The sequence below is a fragment of the Mytilus californianus genome, unplaced genomic scaffold (assembly GCF_021869535.1).
Source record: "Mytilus californianus isolate M0D057914Y unplaced genomic scaffold, xbMytCali1.0.p SCAF_1, whole genome shotgun sequence".
NCBI classification, from domain to species: domain Eukaryota; kingdom Metazoa; phylum Mollusca; class Bivalvia; order Mytilida; family Mytilidae; genus Mytilus; species Mytilus californianus.
This window is the reverse complement of record NW_026262581.1, coordinates 40,148,739-40,160,940: the sequence shown is the minus strand read 5'-3', so window position 1 is coordinate 40,160,940 and position 12,202 is coordinate 40,148,739. Positions and strand designations below refer to the sequence as shown.

Sequence of the window (12,202 nt, the reverse complement as noted above, 5' to 3'; positions counted from 1 at the left end):
TTCTCTACATCTCAGTTTGTTGACCATTTTCAGGTCCTGCCCACTAGATCATGTAGATCATGGTCCAGTGACTTTGAATTAATAAGTAATGTCCATCAGATTGTCTTTTTCTCAATTTTATGCCGACAGGCGAGACATGTCTCTGTGTCAACAGTTTATTTTGAGGAATTGCCCCTAAATGACCATTTTTACAATTTTTTGCATTTTGGCTTATTATCTTGAAAGCCATTATATATAGATAATCATGATAAAAAGACACTTAAGAAAGGAAAAATAATCAGCATGACATGATACAAAATTTGTCAATATATATATCTGAAACGATTTATAGGCTCACTATTGGGGTAATTGTCCCTAAACGGTGATATTAACCTGTTTTTTTGCTTTTTTGAGTAATTGCCTTTTAAAGATGATTTTAACCAATTTTTTACATTTTTGTTAAGAATCTTACAAAAATCTTCTCCTCTCAAACAATATGGTCAAATTTAACCAAACCTTGGCCACAATCACTTTTAAAGTATCTAGTTAAAAAAAACTGCCTGCAAACCAACATGGCAGACAACGCTAAAAATTGAACATAGGGGTGAAATGCAAGTTTTGTTTATTATCTTGAAAACCACTATGCATGGAGTAAATCTGACTACAAGCAGACATATTCAGAATATTGAGATCTACCTGCTGTCAATTTAATCAACTTTGGCCACCAGAGCCAATATTTTTATCCTGATTGGCCAATTTTTAAAAAAAACTTCTTCTCTGAAACTGCTAATTTTAATTTTACAGAGTTCATAATTTGAAGACCAACAGTCCTCATCTACCAATTTGATCAGGTGTTTAAACAATGACAGCATTAGTGGCACATAGTTTCCATTGAAATCCTATTGAAGATCAAGTTCTTCTCTGTTCAAAAGAATTTGGGTGATTGACAATTTTGGTGGAAATTATGTATGAAAGGTCCCCTACTAGCAACATAAATTTGGTTGTGGTTGGTAGTAAAACATGGCCAACAGAGCCACTATTTATTATTCTGATGGACAATTTTTTAAAATCTTCTTCTCTGAAACTGCCAGGCCAAAATTTTTAACTCTTTAGATAATTGATGATTTTGGGACCCTCTATACGGGGATTATACATTTAATGTTAATGGGTGATAAACATGGCAGTATTGATGGTAAGTAGTTGGTTCCCTTTGAAACTATGTGGAAAATCATATTTTTATCTTCTTCATTGAAATGGTTTTGCCAATGTGAAATAACCTTGCCAGGAATGATGTATAGAAGATACCCTGCAAACTGTTCTCATTTACTTCTGATCTGACAAAAAACGTGGCAGACAGAGGCAATCATCGATTCTCTACTTGACAATTTTCAGAAATCTTTGAATTAGGTGTCGAAATGTTTTGAAACTTTACTGGATTAATGATTGGGAGATTAATTTTTGTCTATAAGTAACCTGTTAATGTTTTAATATTAATTTTAACCAAAGTAAACCAGGTAAGTGACAATTCAGACCCCTTAGGTCTCAGGTTCGTGTAAAGTTTTTCTTAAAGGTAAGTTTAAATTTTTTAAAATGGTCCACTTCTATCAGAATTACAAGTTTGAATACATGTACATCAAATAAATCATCAACTTGATAAAGTATAAGTTGGTGGATGGGTGGGTAAGAATTGACCAGACTGGACTGTTTGAAAAGGCAAGCTTTGAATTATACATAATAAAACATTGATTTACCATTACAATTCTTCCTGCTTATTTAAGCTCTTGAAATTACTGTGTAGACTGTAGTCACATGATTAATGTCAAACACATACATGTTGTCACTATTACATTTATATATACATTTATGTGCACTTAAACAAGACTGATTAGTAATGTTTACATATGTCATGTATGTAGTAGATGACAAAATTCATAAATAGCTAGGTGAATAATGCATAATTTTTGGAGCCTCTACTGGAATAAAAAGATAAATCCTTATTATTACATTGGTTGCAATGAATTACATTGATTTCCCAGTGAAATAAAAACCGATAATTTCACATGTGAAATAAACGTGGTTATTTCACTCCTCTGACGGCATACAACAATAGGCGTTGTCAAGACGTCGATAACGTCGGATCAAAACAAATTGTGAATGCGTAGAAAAGAAATAGTTCCTTACATTTTCTACTTTAATTTCATAAAAAAAGCCATTTGCCAATATAATAAAAGAATAACTAATCAAAGAATTCAAATATCGAAAAATATTCAACTCGTGACCTAACAACACTGACAATTAACTCATGCGCTACTCGCATTCGTGAATTAATGTGTTGTTCTGTCACTCGTTGAATATTTTTCTCTATTTGAATTCTTCGATTAGTTATTCTATAATTAATTCCATTTCATTTGATATTTTTATTGTTCAATTTTTTTTTTCTTGGAATGAGTTTTTGTAAGAATTTTAATAAAATTTCAGATATATGCTTGGATTGGCAGGTGTACCATCTGCAATTCAGTTTGTTGGGTTTTTTTTTCTTCCGGAAAGTCCAAGATGGCTGATAAGTAAAGGTAAAGAAGTTGAGGCTAGGAAAGTTTTATGTAAAATCAGAGGACATTCAAATGTTGAGGAAGAGCTTCAGGAAATCATACAAAAGTTTGAAGAAGAAAGAGAATCCACAAATGATAAAGGTATTACATTTAAACATGGTTGTTAAGTATTACTGGTATTATTATGATTATTTTTATTTAAGAAAGAGAATTGACAAATCATATAAGTATTACATTCAAACATTGAGATATGCTAGTATATACATTGTTAAAGTATTATGTGATGATTTCCACTGTTTGTAATGTGATATATGCGTCCAGCAGGTGAAGGCTATATTCCTGTCTAGGCCCACATACATAATGGATGTAAGACCAGACCTGAAGTGCTCATGTTTTCCAATCCAAACAGAATTTCATACTTTAATCATCATGCACAGGCTAGACCAAATAAACAAACATAAATTGAAATGAGACATAATACTGTTTGGGCAAACTAACCACACTTTTATTAACTTCTTTCATTATATAACTATAAAAAGACAACAACATCCTGGATTACTGCAAGGAAGTGCTTTATTCTGGTCTACATGTTTCGCCACTTACGGTGGCGTCTTCAGGACAATTTAATGATAGGAAACAAGCATAGAAGTATATAAAATGCGGCTCATATGGGGTTACAAAAAGGTTAACAAGACGTGACGTCACAATAATAGGTTTGACAACATTAAAATGAAAATGAAAGTAAAAGTTAATAATGAATTGTCAGTATCTTTTCCAAAATGAACAACACCTCACTGGACATTCAGTACCATTTCAACTGGCTTCACTCTGAATGAGGTACTACTTCCTATTGCCTCGGGAATAGTGTGGGATGTATGGTAGTCGCACATGTAGGGCATTGTGGAAATTGCGGTTAATCTGTATGGTATTTGTGGTTATGGTACACCAGCCAATGTCTCAAGTTCATTTTGAAAGTAAAGTGGTGTGGTTCTGCGGTTCATTCCGTTTTGCGGTAATCTTCTTTGGTCCTTGTGTGTGGTAGTTAATCATTTTCTTTCTAGAATGGATCGGCAATCTTGGAAAAGGGTTTGTAATGTTATTCATGCTATGTGGTTGTATAGTACAACGCTCTTTTGGCAAAGGTGGATCGTATGGCTGCAGGGGTTCACAAAAAAACTAAGACATCGAAACGAGTGAACCAACACCTTCGAACGGTATAAGCTGGTAGAGTAATCAGGATGGATACCAAAGTATGCTGCGGTTGTCTTAAAACCTCAGGAAAATATAACTATAAAAAGACAACAACATCCTGGATTACTGTAAGGAATTTCCAAATGCTTTATTCTGGTCTACATGTTTCGCCACTTACGGTGGCGTCTTCAGGACAATTTAATGATAGGAAACAAGTGTAGAAGTACATAAAATGTGTTTCATATGGGGTTACAAAAAGGTTAACAAGACACAACATCACAATAATAGGTTTGACAACATTAAAATGAAAGTGAAAGTAAAAGTTGTCAAACCTATTATTGTGAAGTTACGTCTTGTTAACCTTTTTGTAACCCCTTATGAACCGTATTTTATGTACTTCTACACTTGTTTCTTGTGTCCTGAAGACGCCACTGTAAGTGGTGAAACATGTAGACCAGAATAAAGCATTTCCTTGCAGTAATCCAGGATGTTGTTGTCTTTTTATAGTTATATTCTTTCATTATATAATAAACAATGCCAATGAACAATGAAAGAATCATAAAAAGTCAATTGTTTCGCAAATATCAATTCACTGATAAGTCTGTGGTACTCCAAACATTTGCCCAAACCAGGTAGGAATAATGAAGAGATAGGTTAAATTAAAGTTTAAGTGCATTAGCAAAAGCTTTCAAACTTGTCAAAACATTCATTTTTAATTGCTCTTTTCTTCTCCAAATAATAATGATGCTTATTTTTTTCAATCAATGCTGTTAAACTTAAATCTTCTTTTAAATATTGAGTACAATGTATTATATATATATTGTTTAATCTAGAGAAAAATATTGTTTTGAGGGTCATCTTTGTACATTCGGGATAAATTTCCAAACAAAAAATGTCTTGTGGTGTAAAAGGTATACCTTAGCTTTTAAATACCATTCTGGAGAAACCAGATTTCAGTTTCCCCAATGAATTGTTGTACATAATAACATTCGCAAAGTATATGTTCAATTGATTACAGTTCAGTCTCACAAAAAGTACAAAGTATGGGTTTTGAAGTTGAAAGAACAAGGATCCAGAAATTTTTACACAATTTCGGTCATTTTGAGATGACAAATAAGTTGGGACCCTTTTTGGAAATATTTTCACACAATATCGCTCATTTTGAGATGACATAAAAGTTGGGACCCCTTTTTCAAACTATCGAAATTATTCACACTAGATAATGGCATCAACAAACTTGTATTGACTGTTTCATTGCATTTACTTCATGATTTTTCTTACCGTTTTTCTGAAAACGTTCAAGAACAATTTATGCACTAACCCAATTTTGTTTAACAGAATTCTATGATTTATTTTATACTGAAGCCGTTGCAGCTTAATGTTTTTTGTTATGTCAAATGGTAGTTGAAAAATCTTTTTCCAGTTCTGATTTTTGTCTCACCTTGACGGAGTCAAAAAGGGAGACATAGGTATGCTGTTTCTGGCGTCGGCGGTGGCGGCTTCAACAATGTATTAGTTTGTGATTAGGTCTAGTTTATGGTGAACCACAAGTGGTAGGTCAATCATATTTGGTATGTAGTTGTATTAGCACTGGCACATCTCATTTCATGAAGATTATTTGGCCCTGCCCCCTCATTCATGGTCTATTGACTTTGAAACTTTTGTTTAGTGTACATGTATTACATAATCAGCTGATAATTTTTTTACACAAACATCGTGGTGATGTAACTGATAAAAATCACTCCATCAATCCTTCAGCCCTTTCACATATTTAGCAATTGTCAGGGTTAGTAACATCTCAGGATTATATCTACTCATTATTGCAGAATATTCAATGAATATACATCCATCGTCTAATTGAATATATCGGGTAATCGGATATTTTTAGCTGACATTTTGGGTATCCGATTTGCCGGAGTCTACTGTAGTTTGTGATTAGGTCAGTTAATGGAGAACCACTAGTGGTAGGTCAATCATATTTGGTATGCAGTTGTATAAGCATTGGAATATCTCATTTCCATGGAGATTATTTGGCTCCGCCCCCTTAGACATGGTCTATTGACTTTGAAAATTTTGCTTAGTTAACATGTATTAGTTTGTGATTAGGTCAGTTCAAGGGGAACCACAAGTGGTAGGTCAATCATATTTGGTATGCAGTTGTATTAGCATTGGCACATCTCATTTCCATGGAGATTATTTGGCCCTGCCTCTCAGTCATGGTCTATTGACTTTGAAACATTTGCTTAGTTTACATGTATTAGTTTGTGATTAGGTCTAGTTTATGGTGAACCACAAGTGGTAGGTCAATCATATTTGGTATGCAGTTGTATTAGCATTAGCACATCTCATTTCATGGAGAATATTTGGTCCAACCCCCTAAGTTATGGTTTATTGACTTTGAAACTTTTGCTTAGTTTACATGTATTAGTTTGTGATTAGATCAGTTTAAGATGAACTAATGTCAAGTCAATGATATTTGGTATGCAAATTGATTTTCATTTGCAAGTATCATTTCCATGGAGATTATATAGCCCCACCCCCTCTTCATGGTTCATTGACTTTGAAACTTTTACAGTTTACAAGTTAATGTTTGTCTTTAGGTTTGTTTAAGGGGAACGACTTATAATAAGTCAATGGTATTTGGTATGCAGTCAATGTACAAATGTATTAGCATTGGCACATCTCACTTCCATGGAGATTGTTTAGCCATGTACCTCAGTCATGGTTCATTGACTTTGAATATTTGCATAACTTACATGTTAAAGTATTGCTATTTTAATTTCAACATTTGCATAATCAAAATTACATATCTCTGTGATAACAGTTTATCTAAAGCTAATGTTGCTCTTTTTACTCCTGTAGGAACAGTGTTGTTTTTTGTTAAGCTCAAAATACATATCTTTAGATCCCTTTTGACTTTTGAGAATGGTCTTTATAACTGATTGTATGAAAGGAGATAATAATTTATAATCTCCCTTATTAAATTTTTTTGAAGTCTTAGTTAGCATAAAAAATATGCTATTATATTTCATGATGTCTAAATTCATCTGATAACACTCCTGAAACTGATAAAAATTTAGAAAGGTACCATTCTCTCCAACAATATCATTTACATGTAGAATACCTTTTCTATGCCAGTCTTTGAAAAACACTGGTTTGTTGTCAATTTGAAATAGATTGTTCATCCAAATTTGACTGGAAAGAAAATATTCCCAGTCTTGTAAATTCATTTCTCATTCAATAACCATATGCCAAAGACCCAGTACATCTTTCCAAAATTTATACTTTATACTTTGCTGTAGTTGCTTTATATAGCTCATAATTACCACAACTAAAAAATCTATCTTTATCAACATTTATGACAGAAATATATTTCGCCATTTACAATCATTTTTAAAAATCCTTCTGATCGAAGTACATTTCAATGCATTTATAAAGGCATTTAAATTTATCATTTTTATTCATTTTTAGCTCACCTGGCCCAAAGGGCCAAGATAGCTTTTCTTATCACTTGGCGTGCGGTGTCCGTCATCGTTGTCCATCGTTGTTTAACTTTTACAAAAATCTTCTCCTCTGAAACTACTGGGCCAAATCTAACCAAACTAGGCCACAATCATCATTGGGGTATTTAGTTTAAAAAATTTGTCCGATGACCCGGCCCGCCAACCAAGATGGCCAACATGGCTAAAAATAGAACATAGGGGTAAAATGTAGATTTTGGCTATTATCTCTGTAACCAAAGCATTTAGAGCAAATCTGACATGGGTAAAAATGTTCATCAGGTCAAGATCTATCTGCCCCGAAATTTTCAGACAAATCAGACAACCTGTTGCTGGGTTGCTGCCCCTGAATTGGTAATTTTAAGGAAATTTTGCAGTTTTTGGTTATTATCTTGAATATTATAATAGATAGAGATAAACTGTAAGCAGTTATAATGTTCAGCAAGGTAAGATCTACAAATAAGTCAACATGACCAAAATGGTCAATTGACCCCTTAAGGAGTTATTGCCCTTTATAGTCAATTTTTAACAGTTTTTGTCGAGCCTGCAACTTTTGCCGCAGAAAGCTCGACATAGGGATAGTGATCCGGCGGCAGCTATGGCGGCGGTGGCGGCGGCGTTAGCTAACTTCTTAAAAGCTTTATATTTTACAAGGTGGAAGACCTGGATGCTTCATACTTTGTATATAGATGCCTTATGTTACGAAGTTTCCGTCTGTCACATGTCCATTGTCCTTGACCTCATTTTCATGGTTCAGTGACTACTTGAAAAAAAAGTTGAGATTTTTTGTAATGTTAATTTCTCTCTTATTATGAGTAATAGGATAACTATATTTGGTATGGGCGTACCTTTCAAGGTCCTCATGCCCGTCAGACAGTTTTCACTTGACCTCGACCTCATTTCATGGATCAGTGAACAAGGTTAAGTTTTGGTGGTCAAGTCCATATCTCAGATACTATAAGCAATAGGTCTAGTATATTTGGTGTATAGAAGGATTGTAAGGTGTACATGTCTAACTGGCAGGTGTCATCTGACCTTGACCTCATTTTCATGGTTCAATGGTTATAGTTAAGTTTTTGTGTTTTGGTCTGTTTTTCTTATACTTTATGCAATAGGTCTACTATATTTGGTGTATTGAATGATTGTAAGGTGTACATGATCAACTGGCAGGTGTCATCTGACTTTGACCTCATTTTCATGGTTCAGTGGTCAAAGTTAAGTTTTTGAGTTTTGGTCTTTTTTCTAATACTATATGCAATAAGTCAACTATATTTGGTGTATGGAAATATTTTATGATGTACATGTCAGTCTCGCAGGTTTTATTTGACCTTGACCTCATTTTTACGGTTCATTGCTCAGTGTTAAGTTTATGTGTATTGGTCTGTTTTTCTTAAACTATAAGCAATAGGTCAACTATATTTGTTGTATGGAAGGATTGTAAGTTGTTCATGTCTGCCTGGCATGGTTCATCTGACCTTGACCTCATTTTCACGATTCATTGGTCAATGTTTAGTTTTCTTGGTTAAGTCTGTTTCTTAGAAACTATAAGCAATAGGTCAACTATATTTAGCGTATTGAATGATTGTAAGGTGTACATGTATTTCTCGTTTGGTTTATATGACCTTGACTTCATTTTCTTGGATCATGTTAAGTTTATGTAATAGTTGTAGTAAAGCTTTCATTTAGGATTATCAACATAATATCAATGGTTAGTAAAGAAGGCGAGACATTTCAGCGTGTGCACTCTTGTTATAAATTTCTTCAAAGGGGTAAAATGCATTTTTTATACAACAGCGAAAAATTTATTGCGTCTTATAATGCTATGGTGTTGTCGTCCAAAGACACATTCGGTTTCCGGACAATAACTTTAGTTTAAGTGAATGGATCTCTAAGAAATTTTACCAGAAGGTTTTCAAGTACTTTAGGCAATATGTCAACTATATTTGGTGTATGGAATGACTAATGGGTACATGTCAGTCTGGCAGGTTTCATCTGACCTTGACCTCATTTTGATTTGATTAAAAACTGATTTATAGGTGTTTTAAGTTATTTCAAAGTGATTGACAAATTAAAATCATGGGAAAAACTTATTAAAAAATTACAAATTTTGAGAAGAATCTTCTTGTGGTAGGATGTATTCAAAAATTGCTTTATATAATATAGACATAATATGCATTCCAAATTGTTTCATCAAGTCATAATTGTGTTAAAACTATATTTTGCTAGGATTTAAATAAGAAAAGTATCATTTGCTATTACAAAAAAGTATAACAAAAATACTGAACTCCAAAGCAAATTCAAAAAGGGAAGTCCTTAAAAACTGACAAAATCAAATGCATATCTGCCAACTTTTCAAAATCTCCATTGGGGATTTTATGAACAATGGGACCTAATGCTCCTCTTATATTGTCATAAATGTTTTAAATCTACTACTATATTGTTTGAATGAGTATGTATATGCTTAAATACACTTTTAACACATTTGAATGCCTGTTTTGAGTTGTTTCAAAATTCAGGTCAATACCTCTCATGGGGGGAAATCCCCCATAAATCGTGAAAGTTGCCAGGTCTGCGAATGCTATCAATCAACGAAACAAGTGAAAAACAACTCATGTTACTGCCATATTCCTTACTGATACAGGCATGAATCTGTGTCAAAATTATTGGTTGCCCACTTTCTAAAAAATGCCCACCAAAATACATAGTGCTTGGATTTTAATAAAACACATCCTGAATTATTTGCTGGTGTCAAAATTTATGAAATTGACAACCTATTAACATTTGCTTTGTATGCATCTGTATCTTGGGGTCCTTGCTGACATGTCAGTTTTCTAGTTCCAGTGGTATATATCCATGAAAAGTCTACACAGTATTTAGAATGTGGAATTTGGTTGGGAGGTGAAATGTCTGCTTGTTGAATATCATATCGATAGCCTCTGCCTCATTTTGAGTTGTAATAAAAGTTTGGGTAGCTCAGAAATACTTAAACTTGATAGATTAAAATTTTTCTGAAGGTTTCACTTTGTAAATACAGCTGTTTTCCAAAGCCATGTCTCTTTTGGGGAGATATATAATATTCATAGATATTTTGTTTTGTTTACGTACTGGTTCCCAGCTATGATCTCTATGTTTCATCTCATATAGACATAACTTGAGAATGTTACCAGTATAAAAACACATGGTAGCAGTGAAAATTGAAATCTGAGGAAGACCCACATTGAAGGTATGGGTAGTACAGATTTTTAGTGTAATCTTAAACTCTTAGAAGTTCGGGGCATATAAATGTTGAAAATATGCTGCACAGCCCTATGTTTTTACTTTTGAATAAAAAAGTAGTGCATTCCGTTCTAGGATATAATTTTTTACGAAACTTCATAGTAAAAGTGGCACAGTTTTAGCCACAAAGGGAGTTCCTTTGGGAAATTACATTGTCTATATTTACAGAAGTGCAACCGATATTGGGTGAAAAAAGAGAACATATAAAATTTCACCAAATCTGGTTTATCTCAGAGATTTTAATGAAATTAACACAGATATAAAGTTTTATAAATATTTCATGAAGATTGAGAAAATCCTGGGCCTTAATTATTATGATGACTCAGCATAAATTCACAGTTTACAGTATGCATAGTTTACTTAAAGCCCTGAATGCAAATTAAATTCATAATATATGCATATTTGTAATTTAAATTGTTTAGAAGTGCTTATATTTACTCTTCGCAGTCATTGAAACTCATAGATTCTTGATGAATATTGATGTTGGGGTGTTTTTGTCCTGTCGATAACCCAAAAGTAAGCCGTAACACCTGAATTTGCTTTTTTGTGACCGCGTCAAAAAAAAATACAAGCTAGAAATACAAAAATACCTAAATAGAACTAACAATAGTGTGTTCTATCCTAGATTTGTACTAAATATTCCATATTCACAGAAACAGCAGAATATTTTGGCAAATTTGAGGCCCCAGTGGCAAAAAACAAAGAAAAATGCCTACCCCCTGGGTCATAAAACTGTAATTTAACCTGTAAATGCTATGATTTTATTATTTTAAAGGTTTTTTGTATAGAAAACAATAACTGTGCTTGGAATTTATGGAAAAACAGACATTGGCAGTCAGTTCTATAAAACTTTTAGTGAATTCATACATCAGACTGGTAACTTCGTACATACAACTTTTGCAAATTGGCTTTGTTTAAACATTTCTAGTTCATATATTACCTAAATTATGTAGATATATGGTTAGAGATGATATTGTTGTGACAAGATTTCTAAACTGACCATTTGAGGCAGAAATTGTGAACTTTTATTGACAAATAGGCATACAGTAAGATGTGGACTGGAGACAGAGGCAGGATTGGATACTTTATATAATCTTGAATGTTGGAAATACAGCTGTTTCTCAAGCCACGCCTCTTTTGGAGAGATATATAATATTCATAGATATTTATACCCCACGCAACGATTTTGACCTGTCCGTCTGTCCGTCTGTCCGTCCGTCAGTCCGTCAGTCCGTCAGTCCTGTTTCTTGTCATCGCAACTCCTCTCAAACCACACAACAGAATTTCACGAAACCTTTTAGATAATAAGGACATACTATGTAGTTGTGCATATCGACAGGAAATTACGATTCAATTCTCTTTCTAGGAGTTACACCCCTTTGAACTTATTTACTTTAATGTACTACTGCAACAGTTTGTCATCGCAACTCCTCTCAAACCACACAACAGAATTTCATGAAACCTTTTCAGATAATAAGGACATACTACGTAGATGTGCATATCGACAGGAAATTACGATTAAATTTTTTTCCCAGGAGTTACGCCCCTTTGAACTTATTTGCCCAATATACTACTGCAACCATTTGTCATCGCAACTCCTCTTAAACCACACAACAGAATTTCATGAAACCTTTTCAGATAATAAGACATAATACGTAGATGTGCATATCGACAGGAAATTACGATTCAATTTTTTTTCCAGGAGTT

The 12,202-nt window shown here is 33.5% G+C and overlaps 2 protein-coding genes across 3 annotated transcripts in view; one reads left to right on the top strand and one right to left on the bottom strand.

Moving 5' to 3' along the window:
- Nucleotides 1-12,202, bottom strand: part of LOC127701625 (terminal uridylyltransferase 4-like) — a 697,935-nt gene that overhangs the window by 464,368 nt on the left and 221,365 nt on the right. The window lies entirely within an intron of this gene.
- LOC127702112 (proton myo-inositol cotransporter-like) overlaps nt 1-12,202 on the top strand; it is a 117,728-nt gene that overhangs the window by 50,069 nt on the left and 55,457 nt on the right. The window contains exon 3 of the mRNA XM_052206181.1: nt 2,458-2,669. Within this exon, the coding sequence (XP_052062141.1) occupies nt 2,458-2,669 (212 nt within the window). The remainder of the gene's footprint in view (nt 1-2,457; nt 2,670-12,202) is intronic.